Source organism: Rissa tridactyla, chromosome 6 (genome assembly GCF_028500815.1).
Source record: "Rissa tridactyla isolate bRisTri1 chromosome 6, bRisTri1.patW.cur.20221130, whole genome shotgun sequence".
NCBI classification, from domain to species: Eukaryota; Metazoa; Chordata; class Aves; order Charadriiformes; family Laridae; genus Rissa; species Rissa tridactyla.
This window is the reverse complement of record NC_071471.1, coordinates 45,036,205-45,060,769: the sequence shown is the minus strand read 5'-3', so window position 1 is coordinate 45,060,769 and position 24,565 is coordinate 45,036,205. Positions and strand designations below refer to the sequence as shown.

General features: G+C 38.6%; 1 protein-coding gene across 1 annotated transcript; it reads left to right on the top strand.

Moving 5' to 3' along the window:
- Positions 1–24,565, top strand: LOC128911128 (uncharacterized). Its single transcript, XM_054205448.1, is given in 12 exon segments — positions 1–12; positions 1,216–1,382; positions 2,905–2,908; positions 3,894–4,069; positions 5,312–5,418; positions 6,053–6,142; positions 13,418–13,503; positions 14,130–14,199; positions 21,501–21,656; positions 22,281–22,346; positions 23,191–23,268; positions 24,004–24,565. Coding segments are annotated over 12 exon segments (1,389 nt in total). The 3' UTR covers positions 24,381–24,565.

Here is a 24,565-nt window from a genome sequence, read left to right as displayed (position 1 = left end):
ATGGCTCCAAAGGTAAGTTTCAAACTTCAAAAGCCAAGTGTTCTCATGTGCTGAACTACTTGCTTCTCCAAGGAAATCTGCAGAGAGCTGCACCATATATCAAAGAGCAGCCAGGAATAAGACCATTCCCCAAATGAATGATATGCAGAAAGGAGGTACATTCAAGGATCTAAATAGTAAGGAACTCAGTACTCAAACTGGGAATCAGGAGAACCAAATAATTCTGGAGGAAGGGAAGGCTGTATAGAAATAAGGAGATAGAAAATAAAATTACAAATCCAGTGAAGACAACAGGTGTCTAATAATTTATGAATACTAAGCTACCTGCCCTTATGATTTTTATTTGTCACTTTATGCGGGAATTTACAATAGTCTTATAGGTTTGGATACTGCATAAAACATGCTGGGTTTGTCACAGCTTAGTAAAATTTCTACAGTGTGATAAAATATGTTTCAGCAAGATGGTGTCCTGACCTGGCGAGGACCTAGAGCTGGGGAAATTGCTGAGAATTCTATCTGCTTCGTAGTTCTGCTTTTGTGGGCAATCAGCCTTCAGGGAAGTTCAACAGACATGCAACAAAACAGACATTTTTGTGGGTTACAAGGTTACAAGATGAGCCTTGGATGCCATGTGTTGAGACCATATAGATACCATGTTTTGTTCTTGGCCACAATAGTAAAGGTCAGTGTGGAAAATTCAGTTTCCTATTTAAAAAAATAGATCTCTAATTCCAAATCTCTGTTTAATGATGTTGGCTCTACAAGTTTTGATGAAATCACGGTTGCCAAATAGCACTGCTCTGAACTGATGTTTTCATTTTATTTTTACTGAGCCTAAATTTATTCTAGCTGCTGAACAGGAATCGTACAAAGGCAGCCTGACAGCCTACAACATCTCTATCTAATGCCACCACATCAAAGAACAACAGCCCCAGAAATGAGATCTTGGGAACAAAATCACTCCTGACACTGCTGCAGGGATAGAGAGTTGAAGCTGTTTTTTGCAGCTGGAGAAGTCATTTGTACCGTGACAAAGCCAATGTGTGTCCAAGGCCAGGCAAAGAGCAAAGGGCTCACTCCCAGAATGTCATGTGCAGTACCTGTAAATAGGGGTGGTAGGATTGAGGTAGGCAATCATTAGGATTATGCAAGACAGAGATAAGTCAGTAAGCAACCTCTTTCCAAAGTAGAGCACAAAATTACAGCTTTTAGTAGAACAGTAGGAGATTTTTTTTATCTATTTTCTCTTGGCAGGCTTGTCCTCATGGTAAAAATCCAGCAGGTTTCTGTTCCATTTCTTCTCTACTGCATTCTGTTGTGCTGGCTGTCAGGGAAGCCAGTGGTGCGATAAGAGTTCCACTATGTACTGATCAAGCAAAGGTGTTGATAAGTAAAGATCTCTTTTGCTGTGATAAGTATTTGACCATACTGAGGCCATGCAACCCTTGTGGGTGCAGACGTGCCGGTTCAAAAGGACTTTTATAGGCTGCTCTACCGGAGCATGGCAAGCTGATGAGGGGGACTGTCAGCAGGATGTAATCTGACAGTTTAATAGCATTTTGTCCCTGAGTACTCGCTGTATAAATGTAATATCTGCTTTTGAGGAGCAGGTTCCCTAGTATTTGGCTTCATCAGGGTTGTCCTGTTCTGTCAGACTCTTGGGTTTTGGGCTAATGACTCAGAGATGTCAGAGCTCTGGTGATAGACTAGGTCTGGAACAGGGACTTCCTCCTGCCTCTTCCAGGATCCTTTCCCTGCTCTACCTGCATTGGGTGAATCATGTCCTAAAGCACGTTTTATGGAAGAACAAAAGAATAACCTGAGATCTCTGTCTTTAAATAGGACCTCCAGAACTAGCTACCTCCTAAATATAGAAGTTTCATGGCATCTTTCAAGGTCTAATTCTGATCTCCCTGCTGAGAAAGTCTTCAACTGTGTAAGCCTTGGGACCTGAGGATCGTCATTACATCCATGCTTTGTGGGATTCTCCATCTTCTATAAATATAAATATGAATCGCAAAACCTGTTTTTTCTATTTCAGGTCCCTAAGATTTACTCCATTTTTGTGAGAAATTTGGAACATTTTGCTTTTTTTTTTTTTTAATTTTGCACGATTGTTGGTGCAAATTATGATTAGTCTCTTTGGAAAGTGATTTCATTGCTAGGAACCCCTGCCACCCGTTTGCCAAAGGTAAGCAGGCACTTCAGCTCTTCTAGAATGAAGGATTGGGGTGGCCAACTTGGAAAACTTCGCAGGTAAAAAGATCTCAGCTCATCGCAGGCAAAACCAAGAAAGGTTTGTGTGAGGTTGAATCTGTGTTGGCAGAGAACTCCTCTGAAAGCTTAACACTTTGTTTTCAAGTTTTCTTCTGTTGTGATGTTATTTTGAGCTTTGTCTTGCTGCCTTCATGGGAGACTGAAGCAATGTCAACTTCACTGGTATTGGATAATTGACATAGTATAAAATTTCAGCAGAAGGAAGTCCTTAGCGCTGGAGGTAAGAACTGGCTTGAGTCCATGAAACTGGATAAGAAATATAAACCAGGGTTCAACTTTTGTTATATTAGTTAGCTAAATACCTTTCCTTATTTTATTTTAGTGTATGCCATTGCCCCAGATTTTGATGTGAGCCTAATGGAGAAAGCACAAAGGAGTGTATAGAAAAATGGTGCTTCTTAAACTCTGCTTTTTATCCTGAGGATAATGTTCTCACAGTAATATGCTAGTGATTATACTTTATATTGTACTTTATTAGATGAAACATGACAGCAGAAGCTGCTCTCTGTGGGTAATCTTTTCTGAAGCTTAGAATAAAGAGAAATAATTCAGGTGACTAGCAAAATTCACGCTGGATTTTATTTTCTCTCCTTACCCCAACCTGTCAACCAAATGGTGCTTTCTTAGTCTTGTTTTTCATTTTAACTGGGAGAAAATAAGGCCAGTTGACTTTAGTATGTGGCTTAATTACTATAAAAGTTTGTAAGCTCATGCTTGTCGTAGTTTAATTTTATTTTTTCAGTTAAACACAGAATACACAGGACATGATTGCCTCAAATTTGACCCTCATGTTAAAATCAAGGACAATTACTGTGGTGCAACTCATCAGAACGTCATGCAGAGCTTTACCTTATGATGTTACTGCCTGTTACTGTTCTGCTCAGAGAGGGCAGCAAAGTATTGCAGATCTGAGATCCAAGAGGACTTTAGCTTTGAGATGTAATACTGAGGAAGAAATGTATCTTATTAATATACAAGGTCTGAAAGGAGGAATCGGGAGGCAATCAGATCAGTACTACTCAAAGGCACTTAGGCTTTTTGTCCTTTAATCTATGGGTGTTTGCTAGTAGTGGAGATGTTATCAAGAGAAACAGCTTAATCACTCTAAGTTCAGACATGCAGCAATCCTGATAGCTGTGGAAAGAGTCAGAATACGGATAGTATAGGATAGAATAGAATAGAAATGAAATAGAGTAGCTGAAGAGTTCAGGATTCATCCCAAACTGGAATACTGTATGGCTCTTTGGCACAAAGAGAAATGCTTTAAATTTAGACATACAATGAGCAAAACACTGAAATGGATTTGCAGCACAGTGAGATTGATGACTGTTGCTATATTAGGTATTCTCGTTGCACCTGGAGATTTTCAGATTCTTATAAGCTTGGTGGTTTCTTTTCTGGTTTCCATACATAAAGATACAATCAGAGGCTAGATGAAATGGTTCAGACGCCATCCCTTGTCCTTGGTCTTTTGGCTGAAGATGGGAGTGTATTTCTTAGGCAATGTAGGCAACTCTGTCCTAGGCAATCCTTTAAAACGATGTAATCAAAGAAATTAATGAAATTAATCTGCTTGATTTGTCACAGATCTGTGGACGTAGCAATGACTTCTTCAGCCTTTCAATGCCTTGGTACTTTGGCTTTCACAGTTGATGGTAATAAGTTCAGTTAACAAAGATAAACCCGAAGAGAAAATTTATTCCTGACTGGTAATTCAGTGCAGTGCTCCTGTAGTCAATGGCTTACCAGGCAGAGGTGGAAGAGATGATCCCAAAAGTGAAAAGGGAGAACCAGGAACAGAACTATGACCACTTAGCAATATTGTATTTTTGACACTCCTTATCATCCCTTTAGTCTTGTTCCATGCCTCCTTCATTCTTTCATTTTGTCCTTTTACTTCTCTCTTTTTCTTCTGCCCCATTAACCTTTTGTAGGCTCTGCACAGTTTCAGGATGCTGAAAATGTTTTCTGCATTTATAATACTACTATAGATACTTGACTTTTAATGAATAAAAAAGTACAATACGCTTTCACAGCAGCCCATAAAACAGAGATATAATGAGATTCTAATCTGATTGTACCATTTGTACTCTGAATCACTTACAGAGTTTCCTATGATACTCTACTAAATGATTATTGCTTTTTCTTTCCAGGGGCCAGCTCTCAAAACCAGAAATCATGCTTGCTAGAGTTGGCTACTAATCTGATGGTCATAACTCGATTGCTTCACACTCACTAAGTCCCAACAACAGAATTCCCCCAAGGCATGTTTTGCCAGTTAGGTAACTTTTTTCATGCATCACTGCAACCAGCAAATAGATCAGCAAGTGCTTTCTGTCATGTGGTAGAACCAAGTCACCTGCTCTCCCAAGTTGCCAAATCATAGTTTCTGTCCAAACACTTAATAAGTACATAGAGAATTTTATACTTTCTTGCTGTATCCTGTCTGTATTATCATGTCTATATCACACATGTTGGAGTTAGATAATTGCGTTTCAACCTCCAAGCAAACTCACATTATCAATACCACTCGATATAAAATTTCAGTGGCATATATTGGTATTCTGTATAGACATTTTCTGGTCCACATACCCTCAGTATGCCTCTGCAATTTTTTGGTTGAAATAAGTAAAACCACCACTATCTGTTTCACCAAACTGCTTCAGAAGTATCCTTAATCTGATGATTTAGCTCATTTTCTAGGTCATGTACTGTGATGTGTGTGATTGGATTACAGCTGAAGTATATTGGCTTTCTGGTTTTAGAGCATGTGTACCTCTGCAATAACATGAGATAGAGCATTTATTTCATTGGATTTTCAGTGCCATAAGTAGGTGTAGTGAGAATTTTTCATCAAAGTAATGGATTTCCTAGCAAATGAAGCTTTCCGTGGGAGCAACTCATTTTTTTGAGTTGTTTTTGTCATCCAGTGATGGGGTGGGGGAGTGTTTGGTACTCTTTCTGAGCATTAAGAAAACATACAGGGAGAAAAACTTAAAAAACATTCAAATGATTTTATTTTAAATCAATCTCTAGGAGAAGGATTGGGAGGTCTACAGGGTTTCCCTGGAAAAACAGGACCTCTGGGAATAAAAGGAGATTTAGGACCGCAAGGAAAGAAAGGAGAAGGAGAACATGAAAGTAAGAAGTAAGTTTCTCAAGTTTCTATAATCTGGTTTTCAACCTTTTAGTATATTTTCAAAAAAAATATTTAAGTTAATGTCCAGTATTCTTATAACATCATTTGAAGAACGGTGTGATTTCCTGAAGTGTGAGGAGCAGAAACTTAAACCATCTGTTACACAGGAGATGAGCTGACCAACATAACTAGGGGGAAAAAGTGTTTGGAATGAGTCACGAGTTTACTGTTGTCTGTGACTGAAATAACAAACCCTCTATCTCATATTATAAACAGCATTTTTTCTTTCATTCCTTGACTGTTCATGTATTTTTTGACTTCAATTTTAATTAATATAAAAGTGTTTAAATGTGTGTTTTGCCTTTGAGAACTGGGCTTTTCCCTCTGAGTAAAAGATGACTTCAGCAGCCCTGAGAATTCAAAGCCCACCCAAGTATTCATCCCCGTCAGGGATAAGGTTCTCCCAGTGGGACAAATTCCCATGGATCAAAACAGCAATGCGGCCTGTGGTTTCTGCTCTGGAAACCAAATAGCTCTCTCACATGGCATCAGGTTACAGGAGAGCTAAGCATCTCAGAGACAGTTGTTGTGTAGTCATTTTAGTATAAATTACTAAATAACACCCTTAATTCCTAGTTGTAGTAACCAATGACCTGCGGAGACAAGTAACTGCTTTGGAGACAAAAGTACAGGTTTTGGAGGCTGAACTAAACAGATACAAAGAAGGTAAGGTCCAGTCATTGATTAATTTTCCTTTTGGCCTGGTAAAATGATGGACGTGCTTGTGCTGGAGAAGGGACTCAAAACAGTAGATGGAAACAAATATTTCAAATTTCTCTTGTGTTGCTCATGGGAGATGGTCATTAATTAAATGCTGTCCCACTGAATACACCCTTCCTGAACTGACCTGCCAAACTTTAAGGATCATTTTGCCAACATACAGGGCAGGGGCTTTGTTACGTGGACTTGCGGGATCATAGAATCGCTTAGGTTGGAGAAGAACTTTAAGATCGTTAAGTCCAACTGTTAATCTCGCACTGCCAAGTCGAGATGGACTAAACATGGACTAAACCATGTCCCTCAGCACCACATTTACGTGTCTTTTAAATACTTCATGGGATGGTGACTCAAACACTTCCCTGGGCAGCCTGTTCCAATGCTTGACAACCCTTTTGGTGAAGAGGTTGCATTACATTTCTCTTACTGCCTCAGTTATAGATAGTTTTCTGTGAGTATACATGAATTGTGACTAAACTGCTGATTTGAAAAAGATTTGGAGTAATATTTTTTAGACGTGAATGATTGTGTTCTTTCAACTGATTTTTTTTTTTAGAAATACTATTCCTAATTGCCATGTCATGCCATGTCAGTCACCCTCTCGAGTCTAGCACTGAAACGTAATTTAAACTAATTTTTACATGATTTTGCCCAGCAAATCTCCAATATGGTTGTTAGAAATTTATGAAGCTTCTTGTAACCTTATGTTAAGATTGTTTGTGTGTGAAGACCACTACACATCATTCAAATGGGATGTACACAAACTGCAAAACTCTGCAGGTAAGTGCAAAAATATTCTTAAGCTTAAGACACTGGGAGTTCATGGAAGCACAATGGGAGAACATTCATATTGTATGCTCGGTTTCATACAGTCCAAAGTTATCAGGTAACTAAATTTTTTATCAGGCTATGTACATGAAAAGTGTATTTGGCCCCAGCAAGGATAGCGTATGTAGCAAATTCAAGCTGCATTTCTTGAATCTGCTTGAAATAAACACCCGGTCAGCTCATCTCTCGGGCCCTTAAGATATCTCAGGCTTCAGTCTGGTATCCTTTCTCCTGTTCCTAGCATTCCCCGTCTTGTAAGTTTACCCTGGTGTAAACCATCTCAAGGAAAATGGTGCCCCAGCTGAAACACCTTCTGTGCAGAAGGGAAGGTGGTAACCTCCCTTCCTTTGTAGAAAACCAAATTCTGCTTTGTATTACAGTGATGAAAATCCACCTCTGACAGAGCTGCCCAAGGAATGCAGCTGTGTAAGTGAAAGTATAGCTCTATTAGTCTGGGCTTACCCAGCAAAATGTCCTGTCCTGAACCATTGCTTGAAGGAGCAGAATAGCAGTGCTGAAATCTGTGAGCTTTGGCAGGGCATTGCTTGGGAGCAGGCTGATCTTCTCAGACCATAGGGCGGGAACAAGTCCTGGAAATAGAAAATGAGCTTTTTATTAAGTCATTACTTGAAACTTTTAAACTCAGTGAGGTACTATTAGATGTGCCCTAAGTTCTGACCTTTCTGACTTTGCATGGTAGGGACACCTTTCTTCAGTAGGTGCTGAAAGAGAGAAATAGTTTGAAATTGTATTCTGTTATCTTCCAAGAGGCTTAAATCAGCATCCCTGACCACTTAATTTTGCATTAATTATAAACTAATCTGTATTTGCTGTTATACCCCTGATTAGCACCATCTCATTTGGTGCTAATATGACCTCCGCAGAGCTCCTGAGTAATTCAGGATGAGAGCTGCATTTATTAATCAGCTGCTGGGTTTATCTTTTTAAAACAGCACAATTTCAGGCTAAGCACAGGCTTGGGAAGAGCTATCCTGTCACATGTGAAAAACACAATCTCTGAAAAGCTCTTTTCCTTCTCTTTATTTTTCAAGTGGCAATTTTCCATGGGAACTACAAGGTGGAAACAGGAAGCTATTTCAATCAATAGCAACTTGTACTTACTGCTTTATTTTTTAATTATACCACATAAATATGGGGGAAGGGGTGGTTAACTTACGCTCAGAGCAGAGGAGAAACATGCCCTTTGCTCTGGCGTCTTTCCTGTTATGGAAGAAGGCATCACCCTCCTGTGTGAAACATGCAGAGGAGAAGTGTTATGCAGGGAAGTCTGTGGCTTTAGTGCTACCAAAGTGGTTCTACCCTTTGGCCTCGCACCTGGAGACAGAAGGAAAGAAAAATAATTCCTGGATTGTAGTTTGGCCAAGAGTGCCCAGGAGAAGAAATAATGCAGAAGAGCCTGGAAACCTAGGTGTGCAGTCTCATCTCTCTCTTAAGCTCTCTGCCAAACCTCTCAGCAGTAGCAGTATGACTGGATCCTCTGTGTTATCTCTAGGGAATGAATTTATCCTGAGGCACCTACAGTTAATATCTCTTTTTACGCTCTGTGACCTTAGTGATGTTTCAGACATGGGTAGCTTGAGCTGTTTAGATCAGTGCTTCAGGGTAGACAGTTGTGCGAGCTTTTTCCTGGCTGGCTGTGTGTTCTGGTTTGTTTATGCCTTCAACTAGTGGCACAGTTTGTCCCACGGGGCTGAGCTTGTGCGTTAATCCTGCAAGAAGCTTCTGGCAGCTTTGCAGTGGGAGGAAGACTCTATAGTGTCTAGCTGGTTAGCATCCCCTTCCAGGGTTTTTAAATACAGACAAAACTTCAAGCAGCTGGACTAAGTATACAGAATGTAAGAGCAGTAGTCAACCCACGTTTACGTCTCTGATTTCAGAGGGTCTGAGTGTGCTAACGTTGGGCTTCATGGGAATGGACCTGCATCAAAACTTTTGTTTTGGTACCACAAGGGAAGCTAAACTACTACAAGCTGCTTTAGCTGAGGTGGGCACTGCGCTTCACCAAATTTAGTTGCAAATCCTGAAACCTCTTAAGCAACATCATAATGAATACATGGGTGACTCTCTTGATTATCTCCCACCTTGCATTTGACACCTGTGCACTTGACACATCTAATGACACCTGTGCAAGAGTGTCCTACTCAGAAGTGATTTGACCAATGCTACTTTGCTTACAGATCACAACCTTTTAATCCCTCTATCCTCTTCTGCCCTCTCCAACCTGCTTAAGCAGCTATATGCATTCATGGAAGCAAGGTAAAGAGGGTAAAGATAGGAAAAGAGAAAGGCATGAGGAAGGAGTGACGCAATTTTTAAACCTTTCTACCTCTTTACCTTTTATAGATAGTTACGGCTAAACTGAAAAAAAGGTGGGGTATTAATGGTACTTCCTAAGCCTGCTAAGTTGATCTTTTATTTGTGCATCAAAAACTAGTAAAGTGAATATTACCTTGAAGCCTCGGATTGCCCTCTATGTGCTATTATTTTGTAGTACCTGGGATTTAGCTTAAAGTTGCAATTGCAGCATCTGGAGAACCTCAGCTTTCATTTCCAAGACTAAAGTGCATTTCTAAGCTTTTATGACTAATGGTGAAAAAAGCTTAAAAGCCTTTCAATTGGAAAGTTCTACAAACAAAGTGAAAATATTTGTTTCCTTTTAATCTCATGCTTTGAAGTCTATTTTAAAGCAGAACCTGTATTTTTAACAAATGGGGATTAAGTGTTAGCAACAGTATGGCAGGACTCTGTATGGCAAGAAAAGCTGCAAGCTCATCACCCAATAGCAGTTATAAAAGCTATTTAAGAAATGTTTCAAATGCTGTCTATGATGCTTAAGTGTATTATATATCACTTCACCGAAAATTGTATACTACAGCCCGTCTTGAGTTACTGGGAGCTCTCCAGTGGTTTTGAATGCTGCTGCTCTGAAGTTTATCTTTGTCAAGTGCTCTCAGAACGGGTCTGAATTTGGCCTTTATTCTGGCAAATTGTGTGAACCGTTGGAAAGTATAACAGTTTACATCATTTATCTCTGTTACAGTGGCACAGTATGTTACTCTGGAAAGGTAAAAGAACATAAAAGATGGAAGTTATTAGGCAGTTGAACCCCATTTGTGTGGAAACATAGCTGGTGGGAAATAGGTGCTAGAGAAATGCAATGTACCATTTGCATGGTAACACTGGTACTGCAAAAGTTAGGAGCACAGTTGTTCTCTGCAGGTTTTGAAAAATAATTTTTAGAAGTTAATACTTAAAATCCATTTCAGCTTTAGAGGATTGTCCAAGATAACGGTGGATATGGAGTGACCTTGTGAAAGGGGCATTCCGTGTGCTCAGCAGGATGGGCTCTGCACAGGGCTGAGCACACCTCTGAAAAGGCACAGTTAGGAAAAACCTGTGCTACACTTATTTTCTAGCTTGAACCCCTGAGACAGTCTGGTAAGACAGACAAGTAATGAGATCGCTTAAAAAATAAGCATATTCAAAGCGCTCTTGTGTCGATTCCCACTCCTGATGAACAAGCGTATTCCTGCCTGCCAGCTGCTGATGTTGCAGGCGGGTCTCTGTCACAGTCCATTCCCTCACAAACTAGAAATTTATAAGGTATCACAGCCCGCTTTTATAGAGGGAATGCTACAATCTTCTTCTGTCTCATGAACATAGATAAGAATATTCAGAGAACAGGTAAGTATATGACTGGTGATATATGTGGGAAACCACTGGGGGACTTGGGAGATGGGAGAAAGGCAGGAAAAGGAAAATGTTATTAGCAGCACAGCAGCTGCTGCAGTGATTTAGCATACTTGCATACTTATCTGAGGCTATTGGTCTAGACCTTTAGGTACACTTCACTGTACCTGTGTCATGTGAGCTACACCAATGTGAAAAGGCTTGTTCTAGTTCAGTATTTGTTTGGAAGTTTGTGTCCCTGCTAAAATGAAAAATAAAAAAACAGTCAACATTTTGTTGGGCACCCCCATAGATGTGCTGCTGTTTATATTTCCAGAATAGTATGGATAGGCCAGCGATCTGTACCAGCTTGCATAGTCACTTCTGTGAAGACAATATTTGAACGAGACAATGGCTATGTAGTTGCATGGTACATACATACGGTGGGACCAAGACAAAATGAACAGAAGTTGCTGTTTGTGCTTTTGCATTTTGGGTGGAAAAGATATGGAGACACACATAGCCACTGTACAGCTATGCATATATTTGCCATGTTTAGCAGAATGGATCTGAAATCTCCAGGCCAGGCTGTAGTCCAGATTGCCTCACTAAGAACAGGACAGCTGCTCCTTAATCAGGAATAACTAGGCAGTGAGCTGCTTGAGCGTACAAGGGCTGGATTTCTGCATACCAACCCCTAAGAATGGTTCCTTGAATCAGAGTAGTGAATGCCAAACCAAATGTAAGTATACATACATAAATAAATAAATAAATAAAAATTCATCAGGTAGCTAAAATGGTTATTTATAATTTTTTCAAGTTTCTCTTGTCTTACTAAGAAAAATAATATTTCAGCTTCAAAACTGCATATAAAGCTGCTATAAAGGCTGTAAGGAGCGACCCCCATGGAATAACAAATTTATATTTTATTAGTTAAGTAGTTGACATCCACGGTTATTATATTTCCCAGGGTTATTAAACATTCTCGCTGATTTGTCATGCAAACTGAGTCTGCTGTGTTTTAATAACCTACTAAACAGTTTTAGTTTGAATCATTCTGGCCTCAAGCAATATTCAAGATCTCCCAGTCTCTCCAGAGAGACTCAGGTTGGAGGGCTCTCTGTTCACTGCCTTCTGTTTTCATTCTATTTCTCTGGGTCTTCATCTGTTCCTTTTTTTTTTTTTTTAATCTACTAGATGAACTCCAAGGGGCTTTAATTAGCTAGCTAAAAAAGGAAACGCACTGCGGAGTTGAAAGGAAACAGATGTGAGTGTGTTTCTTTGTGCAACTTGCACTACAGGTTGCAGTGTCTGGTGCCTTGGCATAAGGAAAACGCTACCAGCGCTGTTATCCTAACTAAAGCCTGAATTGCCCAGCTTTTTGCCTCTCGATATCCAATTAGAGGGAAGAATTTCCTCCCAGGGATATCCCAGACCTTCTTTCTCCAAGTTCTCCCATTCCTCACTGGTTTTCATCTTTCTCCTCAACATTTTATGCGCCAAAGAAAGTTTCCAAAGGGAAATTAAGTACCAAATTCCCTTTGAAGGTCACTGGAAATTAGTTTTTAGAAGTGCAGGTGTTATGTTTTAGACTCAAAGGGAGTTGCATATTCCTACCTTAATATGTAGTGTTCCCTGAATCATTCTGTTCAGAACAAAAAAACTCTTTACTGGTTAAAAAGTAAAAAATTAAAGAACTTGCTGCTGTTCTGTTCTGTTCCATGTGGATATTTTACTTCGAAGAAAGAAACAAGGAAAAATTACTATTGGGTATTGCAGTGCTTTTTAAAATGCCACAGATTCAGCTGCTTCAATTTCAGTTACATTGTAGCAGTCTTCTAATCCTCACAAATGAATTAATATATGTGGTTTATTGTGCTAATCTTTCCAGTTCTGGGTATCGGTTTTCATATCTTATAATCAGAACAAGAGAGACTTGTTTAGCCCAAATTGTAATAATAACAAGCAAAATGGTATAACAGGGGTGTAGTTTTAGCAATGATAATCTAAGGATATAAACATGCCACATGTTTGCAGGGAGAGGTCATACTTTTAATTAGGGCACCAGACATAGGCTTTAAGCTTTTATTTTGTATGCGAAGAATTTCTGTGCTCAAATCTTGCCATTTTTACTATATCAAGATGATGAAAACATGAGTCCTTATTCCTCAGGGAGAATCTCAAAAAAGTATATGCTGAATCAATACAACAAGTGTTGCAAATAAAGCCATTTTGGTTTGATGTAAGTTATACTTCTGTTGAGAGAATCCTCTCAATTTTAACCTGTCTATTTACCCAATTGCTAATTATGAAGTAAAATTTACCTCCAATTCCTCTTTATTATCTCCGTTAGTAGATGAATAGTTTTGGTTGTGTCTCACTATATATAAAAATCCAAACAATTTTGACAAGCTGTGTTTATTTTCTTGCAAAGTCTTCCAGAGAACTCGGCAAGGAAACTGGTTTGTAATTAAAGAGTAAATTAAAAAGTAAAACTATAAGTATCTTTCAAAATATCACTTTAACCTAGTAATAAACAAATCTACTGCAGAAAACTAAAAAATAACTCTCTTTAGCATTAAGACTCCAGAATATTCTGTTCTGGATGCCCAGCTGCAGTCAGGGAATGCTCAGGCTAAAAGGAAAAGGGTTTTAATAAATATATGTATGTAGCTGAGCCTTTTTTTTTCTCTTTGGCCCTTACAGGAATCTTCCAAGAACATTTCTACGCTGAAGCCTCTGCAATAACTGCACCTTGTATAGTGTCACGTCAGCTCAGGTATCAACAAAAGGTAAGGAGATTAATCTACTTTCTTGGGCACTTCAGCCTATGGCCTTTCCTTGGCATCTCAGCGCTCTGCTGTCCTGCCGGCAATGCCCGCCATGGCTGGTTTGAAGCCGACGGGGATTTACGGGCTGCAGTGGCTGTAGGAAGGGCCGCATGCCTGCGCTGCGTTAGGCTGCTGCTGTAAGGAAGAGCGGGATGCAGCCGCGGAGCACAGGGAGGGCTGGGGCCCCGCAGCACCGCTTGCTGCTGCCCGATCCCCCCTGCCCCTGGGGAGCGAGATCCTCCCCTCTGGAGGGGAAGCACAAAGGCACCACGCTGAGTTGCAGGAGCTGGATGGATGCGCTGCACCAGCCCACTCAGCTGCTCAGGAGCTCTGCTTTGCACGGAAACTGAAATAATAAAGTACCTTAATATCTTATCTGCTACCAAAGAGATATAAAGTGTTGCCCTATACTTTTGCACTAATTAGAATCTAAAAATGTGCCATTACAAAAGAAACAGATTCAGTATATTAAATACCATATGCTTCAAACAACACAACCAGCTAAAACATGCAGAATTTTGTGTTCAATCTCCTGAAAAGTTCTGTGCAAAATGAAATTCTGTAATACCTATTGTCTTAATTTTCAGCTCATAACAGCAATGACAACCACGCTATGTGGTGTTTCGTGGGAATTCATTGCCAATTGGGGTCCCTTCAGTAAGATGCAAAGCAGCTTCATTTTACTGTGACCACCAGACCTTAAGAGCAGCTTGGTGAGTTTATTATTTTCATCTGTAACGTTGTATTTTCTGCCATGTGTTTTCAATAGCAAGTTTATCCCGAGGACTTTGAATTTCAGTTGCAAATAAAATGTTGACAATGCTTTTTGGATATATATGTTGTAACACTTATCAGTGAGACATTAGATGGGCCATTTCCCAGCAATAACAACGTAATCGCAGTTCAGCAGGATTTTTTTTTGCTGTCTGCAGGCTAGATTATCTTTATTTTAAATTGATAACAAGGGCCAGGTGGCTGTTTATAAGGGCAAGATAGAAATTACAAGCATATGTTTCCAAGGCAATGTTGGCCAGTGGCTGTTCAAGCATAAATTGCTTCCTATTACCACTTTTGATAGGAGGCACACAGTACAGTTCATCTCCATGGGAACACAATGCAGCAGGACACCTCAATGATTACTCTTTGCACTATTTCCAGTAAAAAAAAAGGTAATATTTTCTCCATTATGATACCACTAATTGATGCTGCAGTGGGTGATTTTGTTGTTTTTTGACCAAGAATTAGGAATCATCTCCCATACTGCTGTGTAGTATTCCCATAGAGGGCTACGTGCTTAGTGTGGGAGGTACAAGGAGGAATTACAGAGTCGATACAGGCCTACAGGACAGAAAAGTGAATAGATGCTTTGGAAAAAAACGGGCTTCCGCAATGATCCTAGGGATAGCATCTCTCTAAACTTTAGTTTCTCTAGCTGTGAAACAGGTAAGATACAGACCTTCTGGAAATCATTCTTGGGTTGTGAGGTTAGAATGAGATTATTTATGGGTTTCTGTTTGTTTCTAAAAGGAGAAGACAGAAGCTGACTACGGTATGGTTAAATTTTTACTAAACCTGGACAGACAATATGGGAAGGGAGGAAATGAGAATACTTGTCCTGCCTGAAGGAAGAAGGAGGTGTCTAAAAATCTGCCATGTTACGTCAAAGCAGGAGCTGCTTCCTGCCTTTATTTTAATGTGCTCTAGTTCATTTTTCTCTCATTTTTTTTTTTCAAGACATAGAAATAATGGCTTAGTCAAAATGACTTGTCAAGTCATTTGTCACCATTTTCATATAATCCAAGGGGATGCTTTGCTGATGTCCTGTAGTATGCTGAGTACAGATCTGTAATTGAATTCAGTTACTTCAGTTTATGAGAAAGAGGAAATCAGATATAATCTGAAAACAAAGGACAAGTAGTTCTTCTGTTAACATAGTTCTAAGGTTATAAGTCTTTGGTGGGAGAGACTTATGCCTGTTTTTTTAACAAAAGCTCTGAAAAAACTGATCACCCCTTTTCTTGATAGTATAGTTTGCATTTGTTTTTCCTAGAATGGAATATAGATTGAAAGGGATGTGAGGTTTTTTTTTATTATTATTTCATTGCATAAGGGCCCTTTTTCCTTTTTTTTTTTTTCCCCCTAAGCTTGTGGTTTTTGTACTTTGCAAGCACAATTCTATGCAAGGGCTATTCAGTACCGTCTGGTGGAGCCAGCTGTTTAAAATACGCTACTCCAAGCTCTGTTCCCTATCTCTGCTGCCCTCTCTTTAGGAACCTTGTCATCTATGTTCAGCATTCCTTCTTCTCCTCCATCTACCTGTTTACACTTAAACCTAGAAATCTCTGCCCTGATCCATTCCCCTAAATAACACTGTATTATTAAGATGACAGCATGTCACTGATACCATGTTTGTTCATAAATATATCTCATAAGCAATTACGTTCTTCCTGCAGTATGCTTATCCTCAAGTTAAAGTGGCATAAGTCTAGTGTGCTGTACTTACAGCAATAATACAAATTTTAAGACCTACCCACAGCAGAACTTGTATTATTTCAGTATTAGCAGTGTAGTAAGGTACCATACTCTCTATATTTTTCATCCTATTCCTGCATCAATGCACAGTAAACTAGCATAAAAATGATTTTTTTTCAGTGTTTCTTCTTTTACAGAGGCAGGGGAACCGTTGACCTTCCCATATTTATTGTTTGGATTTGTCTCAATAAAGTTAAACCACAGGTGGGGAGGAGGCAGCACTTTACCCATTGTATCGTTTCATTACTTAATAGGTGACGTATGTTTTGTTCCCTGTATTTCTGATGAGGCCTTAAACTGATGCCAATGAGTCTTCTTAGAACTGACTATAGGCACCTAAGTTTGGGTGATTTTAAGATCTGTAGCAGCAAAGCAAATGGATTACAGTGGAAATACTAGGCAAATATAAAAAAAATAATGTTGTTTTGAACAAGGTAAAGATGGAGAATTGACCACACCTGCTTACCACACAGATGCTGTGCCAAGGACAAGCTCAGAGAGCTGATATCAGGAACTTGCAGCACAGTGACACATTTAAGATTAATGTCTCACAGATTGCTAAAATAAACTAATGTGGCTGTATAGCACTGCATTTTACGTGAAAGAGTGAAATAGCTTTATGCAGACTGGGCTATGTTAAGGTTTTTCGTAATCAGCTCATTTCAAAACAGTATGCTGAGCAAAATGGAGAGTTCACCTTGTTTCTGAAAAATAGAGCTTTGAAGGCTATATAAAATCAGTTCTGGTTTTGAAACCACCTTGGCAGTTATTAGTTTTCAAATTACTTTTTTGAGGGTAGCGTGCACAGCTGCTATATAAAGAAGCAGTCTTTATGGGTACATGGCATCTTTGAAAATCAGATTCTGTTTTTTTTCCAAGTTCTCCTTTGCTGATACTTGAGCAGGCCATTGTGGGGTTTGGGTTTAATTTGCTGGCATTAACAACACAACATATTTAATACATTAGGGGACATCAGAAGGAATGTTTTTGTTCTGCTTAAGGACAGAAAGAAGAATGCAGTATCTGGGGCCCACTGAAACCATTAGAGTTCCCTGGCTGGGTTTTGTGCGTGTAGCCCAGCTAAAGATCTTCAGCCATTACCACACAAGTTTACCTGTAAATCTCAGAATACCAAGCCTGATAGATATTCTACAGCGACGCCAGGTTGCAGAAAAAATATTTACTTACTTACTTTCTTTCTTATTCTAGTATATTTGTTTTCCCTAATTATCTGCCACTTAACTAAGGAAAGTAAATCTAATGACTAAGTAATCTCTCATGTTGGACCACGTTTTAAATTTCTTATCAGCTTCCATTGTGTAAGTATAATCTGAGTCATGGGAGAATAACTGCTATCAAATGTATGTTCCTTTGAAAGTTTGGTAACAGATAATAATTTATAACACTTTTATACATCTTACGCCTTTATCAGCCATGTTTTGCTCATGTCACACTTTCCTGAATTGGACAGAGATAGTGTGTAGCTAGTGGGGCTTTATTGACTTCTCTGATTACTCTTTCCATTTAATTATGTATTTATTTATTTTTAAGTATGAACTGTGTTAGGTGGAAGAAATAGTACAAATCTGCAAAGATTCATAGTGTTACTCTTGTATTAAAGTTGCGTGCGTGTGTGTGGCGAGGATGCATATGGGCAGTGATATCACAGAACAGTATTAACCATTACAACTGTTGTAGAGTGGCCTAGAAACCGAATCTGTATAAGATTATGTTTCAGCAAGTTAGATTCCCAAGAACTTGAGCACCTAATGATTTTAAATGTTACTTCCCAAAATCTGGACCCATTAAGTTCCATTTTATCTTGCAGCTGCAGAAATTTCTTAGAGCTGTGGGTACCCCAGAGGTCTGTTGCCATTCAGAAACAGAATTACCCATGTCTTGATTGTGTTGAATTGCCTGGTATTTTACCTACCAGGTACTATCTAATCCACATCTTATACATTTAACACCAGTTCTTTTTATCTACCTCATTTGGACTACAGAAGGAAATAGCTTCAACTAGTGGGATAGAGGTTTTGTAAAACGACTAACCTGTGTTCAAAGCTTTGCTGCATATCAGCTAGAGGAAGGACTTGAAGATAGTTTGTTTATAACATACATTTGTGAGTGTTAATTGATTATTTGCTAAAAAGGACACTGATATCTCTTCAATTTGCCATATTTTTGTGTGTGTGCAAGGGAGGACAGACCATGTTGAGTGGTTTTAACTGCAGGACAAGGCTCGCAGTTGTGAATGGAGGTGGATTTAAGTGACTAAGTTATTTCTAAAGGGGATCCTAGATATATCTTCTCTTTTGGTATTTTATTTTGACTAGGTTGGACAGTTGGTATTAGAGATCTCTCTCTGTTGAGCAAGGAGCCTAAATATGTTAGCTTGCAGCTGTGAATTTTGCTAGGTAGAAAGACGCTACAGTTAGGGATCATGACAAACCTTAGGTAGTTTTGGTAAAATGCAAATGAAAAGTAGAAACAATTCTGTCCTTAAAAGACCACAGTGTAAACTGGCAAAACAAAGAAAAGCTGTGAAGCAGAGGTATTGCTGTCTTACATGTGAGGGACTGATGTATTGGCTTGCTGAGGTTCAGAAAACAAACCTCAGCTAGGATCAAACATAAATGTCCTTACAGTAGAAGGCATCAGAACCAGGAAGAGTTTACTCACGAGATCCCAATCTTTATTGCTGGGAAATCAGAGGACCAAAACCTCTGTTTTCTTTTTTACTTGAAAATGTCGTCCCCTTGAAGATTTTGTGCACATATACGGATTTTTCGAGGATCCATCTCTGACCAAGTGAGGAGCTATAGAGCTATACTCTACATGCAAAAGAGACCAGATGCTCCCAGAAACATTGAGTGTGCACACAGCTAGAAAATTATATTAAGGTAAGGTAAATACATCAGATACAGAGATGGGAAAAAATAATTCTGATTATCAGGTCAGACTCTATATGGAAGGTAACATGTTTCTGTAATGAACAAGAGCACCTTTCCTTCTACAAAAGCCACTTGTGGTCATAGGCCAGTTTTGTTTTTTAAAACAAGAAAAAATTGTTACATCACTTGAAATCACCGCGAGTTTCTTTAAATTTTTATACATTTTGTATGTGTCTACAAATCTGGAGTTATCTGTTAGTTCTAGATTGTTTTTTCTCCAACTTTGGCTTTCTATTCCTATAAAAGAAAAAGAAATTTCTCAGCTCCTAGAATTGTTCTCAGTATTTGCATAACAAGTGTGTAAGCAAAGCTAAAAACGCTCATTCATGCCCTCATTATCCAGTCTCCACTTCAGCGGTGTCATTTAACAAACACGACACTGTATAAAGGGGACTTGTGTGACCTGCTCTTTCATTTCGCTTTGAAGCAGAAGGGTAAGTTGAATTTCCTTTTAATAAATCATAAGGAACTTCAGCTAGAAGGCAAACCTGTTCCTTTTCATTTCCGTGGTCATATTTACATTTTAAAATTAAGTTTTCCTTTATTAGTATTTTTTTTACTGTGCTTATATTAGCAATTTTAGTAGATGAGGAGACGCCTGAAGGACACCAGATTGTAATGACTGATGAAGGTCATTAAAAGTGGATTACAAGTGAAGAGCCGTTTTTTCCATTTTGCTATATAACTGATCAGGACTCTGACTCTGCATCATAATCCAATTATGAGCTGGATGCAGTAGTCCATTCAAATGTAATTCCCTGAATGATCAGTACCAGACAAAGAATACCTGTTGTAATTGCATTGCCTTATCTCAGGGATGTACATATTGCTAGCTACCTAAGGTAGGTTTCTGTTAGAGACTTTAACAATCTGCTCTCTGAGTCATTGGCCAGCATTGTCAGAGGTGTCTGCTAGCCTTCAATATAGTAAAAGGTAAACAACCTTAGACAACTCAGATTCACACACGAAACTCAACAGCACTTTTAATACAGCATGTGTGTTCTCAGGCACATTTGAAATTTCCACTTGTTAAAATGGAAGTTCTCGACCCTGAGGAATAGACAATGCTATTACTTAAACAGATTCTATATGCAGCAAAATGCTGAAATTTATGACATAATTGAATATTCTTATGTTCAAAGGTATGTACCATTGAATGATTTTGATGAGACATTCCTCTAGGAAAACAGGTGAACTTTGCCCTTAAAAATAGTTGGTATTGATGCAGATTTAGAAGAATATCAAAAGCCTCCTATGATAGTCAGTCTCAAAGATGTAAACAATACTTTTTTTTTTTAAAGCTCAGACCAGTTTTAGTGTATCCATTTAATAAATGGTAATAATAATAAACTGGTATCATTATGTGTCAATTAAATGATCTTGTCAGTTCTGAATTTTTTTTAAGGATGGACATTTTTAAGAGAGTACAGCACGTGATCCTCTCTAATTCATGCCAAAAGAAAAGTGAAGTCATGGGTATGAAGTTGTATGCTTCGTATGAGAGTCAACCCATCAGGGTCATCTCATTAGAAAGGGATACCCATTCTGGCATCTTGAAGCTTTCTTTATCTCTCTGATTATTTTAAGTGAATGATGCCAATAACTGGATATCTCCATGCCATAGTGTCTTATGGTCCATGAGTTCAGGTTTTATAACCCCACTGGGTTACCATGCTTCATACCCACTAGCTGCTTTGTAAACCCATAAACCCATGATCTATAGTTTCAGAGTGCTTTTTAGTCATGATATCTCGGCATTGAGATTATAACCCTACTTAATGTTGTATCTGAACAGATAAAATAAGATGAATAGGCCTATTGCCAACCATCAAAAATGCGTTTTCTACAAGACTAACTCTGACATTTTCAAGCTTGTAGAACTCTGTTCAAAACAAGATAGGAAGGTCAATTGAGCTATAGAAATTTGCCCATGTGTAAAACACTCTATCAGTCTGCTTATTTGAAATAAATGTACTTAAATAGTAGTGTGCTTATAGAGATTGCTAACTAGCTCCAAACCATCACAACAACCACTGTAACAGATTGTGCCTTTCAGGTTGGTAGCATATGCATCTATGTTTCATGGAGTGATTATAGCCCTTACAGACAACTAATGGCTTAAGCGTGATCAGTTACATCTGAGCCCGTCACTTCTCCAGGATTAATCCAACAAATAGTCAGTGATAGCAAAAAGGATGATTTGTCTTCACTACTCCCAAATGTGTAGCTGTCATTCTGTAATGAGCATACCAATCTCTATCAGTCGAAGCAGTTTTGTGTATAAGCTATGCAACGGTAGCAGAATAAATCTGGGAAATCTCTTAGACCTAAACTATAGACTTTATTTAAACAAGAATGTAAATTACAAGAAGGGAAAGGGGGGAAGTTGTTCAATTATATAAGCCAACACCTACAACTTCTTACAGAATCACTAACTGACAAATACGTGGGTTTTCTTACAGCTGGCCTGAGCAATCATGTTGTCTTACTCATCCTACATGCTCATGGCAGTAGCTGCTTTGCTAGTGACTTGCCGTGCGCTGCCTAAATGTCCAGAAGTTCCTGGGCTCCCTGGTGTCCCTGGACTGCCTGGAAGAGATGATCTGAAAGGACAAGCACGCCTACCGGGTAATTCAACTTCCCTATTTTGCAACAGATCCTTTTCATGAAGGCTGCATGAATAAAAACAATTAACATAGAAGGACATGTGCCCTCTGTGTTAAGCAGAGGAGGGAAAACTGAATGGAGGAAATAGTAGCTTTAATTTTTTTTCCTAAAAGATAGGCTTCCTCTCTCCTCTGGGAGAAGAGGGGAAATTAACAGGTTATCAATACTTAAACGTATAAATATTTTTATTTTTATATATATATATATATATATATATATCTTTGTTGTGCTATTCCATTGACTTTCCAAAGAGAACTGCTGCTTTCACAGCAGAAGCTTTTCTTTCTCTTTAGTACGAAGAAAATGTTATTCCAGTATTTACAAGTGTAATTAAAAGGCTTCTGGCACATTCCTCTAGTATTCAAAGATGGTATCTGAAAAATTATTCTGGTGAGGAACACACTTTGCCATATGTAATTTTCTTTCAATGTAGAAATGCTTTGTCCAGGTCCATTACCAAGGCTACATCACAGCTAAAATTATCCACAGATACAACACGTTCCAGTTTGAGATTAAGTTCTGTTTCATCCTGAAGCTCCCAGAATATGCATACATTTGAAAGGAAATTATGCTTATCTTTTCCAGGTCTCATAGGACCCTCTGGAAGCCTGTTGGGGCCTCCTGGAAGAGATATTCTCCCTTATCTGCAAGGTGAGAAAGGAGAAAAAGGGGATATTGGACCACCATGTGAAAGAGGCTGATGTCCATGTAATGTTCTGTCAGTCAAATAGACTCTCTCTATTGAGTCAAATGTGTATTTTAATGACTGTGAAGTGCAGTAAGAGTTGCAACATGGCAACTTGGAGAAAGGGAGATGCAGTGATATTTTGTGCTCCTACATTGCCATTTGTTTTAGTTGTAAATAATGGGAACACACTAGTAACTTTATTCTACATGTGGGACTTACTTTGTTACTCATGGAAATTAGTATGAAAAAAGCATCTACATTTACAGTGCGTTCACATCTTTACCAAGCAGAGCTGGCTGGACTCTATTACACACAATCTATGCAGAAACCCTCCTATACCAGTGTTTATGGTTTCTGTTAAAATCAGATCCCACTAAAAAACACAAAGCATCCACCCAGAAGATAAAAATTGAAATGGCATGGTGCCATAAAACTGTTCCCTCCCCAAAATCTCCCTTGTGCCTTTTCACTAACAATTATTAGAATGAAACAAATTCTTTGTGGCAAAGCTGCTTTCACAGACATGATAAACATAAGGCTACAAACTAGAAAAAATCATTTTCTTCTGTGCAGAGGGTCATTGTCAGCATTTCAGAGGGTTGGAGGTTTTTGTTTGTTTGCTTTAATATAGGTTAACAATAGTGTGGAAAAATACTGCGAAAATACTTATTTTACACCAGATGATCTTAAAAAAATAGATTGCATGCTAGTTAGTTTTGGAAAATGATTAGTTTTATCCAAGGAATTATTCCTATTGACAGAGCCTAGTTTTGCTTGATTGTATAACTTTTCTTTTTATCTCTGTAGGTCTACCTGATTCGCTGGACACTGAACTCCACAATGTTTTAGTAAATTTGAAACACCGACTTTGCAGACTTGAAGGCGGTAATTTTTCCCATTTTTACTTTTTCAGCTCACAATCAGTTTTAAGTGCACTAGGCAAAATTAAATATAGAGTCATGACTTGCAGGAAGGAAATATCACTTGAAAGTGGTACTATATCCCAAAACTCCATTTTCTCATCCAAAGCAGGGGAGCATCAGGGCTCACTTTTCCTGGAGAAGCATATTTCTCACAGGATCACTAATGTGCATTTATTTAAATTTGAGTTATTAAAAAAAAAAAATTGTTCTAACTGATGTTGCGCTTTCCACATGGATTCTTGGGAATTCCTCAGCTTTGCACCACTATGCTAGCATTTTTATCTATCAGCAGCCAGATTGTTAAAGGCGGTAAATTGTTTTTGTACTGAGAAGGAATTCACAAAAGTTATCATTTTTCTGTTTCACTTGCTCAAATTTGGAGCAGATTGATCCTCTTTAGAGACTACACTCAATATAACAGGGCTGACAGTGTATGTAGCAAATGTTAGTGGGGCATCCTTGTCTTGGAGAAGATGATAACAGATGGTCACAAACAGCACAACAATATACTTCATGAACTGGTAAAATTTTGAAGGTCTTTATTCCTCTTCATTCTTTACTCTCATTCTTGACCTCTGTTCCTCCTACAACTTTTGATTTTCTCCACATCTCTTGATTCCTCTTGCTTTGCATCCTCATCAATATATGCCATAAGAAATTAAAAAAGCTAACTAGGCTTTTTCTTTCCGTGTTTCAGTGCTTGCTTTGAATGGGAAAATAAGAGAAGTAGGAGAGAAAATATTTGCCAGCAATGGGAAGAAAGTGGATTTTGGATCTGCAGTAAAATCCTGTGAAGAGGCTGGAGGAACCATTGCAAGTCCCATGAATGAAGAGGAGAATAAAGCTATTTTGAGCATTGTGCAACAGTATAACCAATATGCTTACTTGGGCATTAAAGAGGGTGAGACTTCAGGTCAATTTAAGTATATAAATGGCATGCCTCTGAATTATACCAAGTGGCACCAATATGAGCCTAACGGCAAAGGGACAGAAAAATGTGTGGAGATGTACACTGATGGGAGCTGGAATGACAAAAAATGCAACCTGTATCGCCTCACAATTTGTGAATTTTAAAGAATGGCCTTTCAGCCACCTCAGAGTATGGAGACAATGAAATATCTTGTGTCTCAAGTTTATGCAATATCTGCAATTATTCTATGTCGGAAAACCTAAAATTAATCATAGTATGGTATTTTTTATTGTTAAGAAAATGCCAAATGTAGTAGGTGATTAACTTAATTAAAATGTGCCTCATCTGA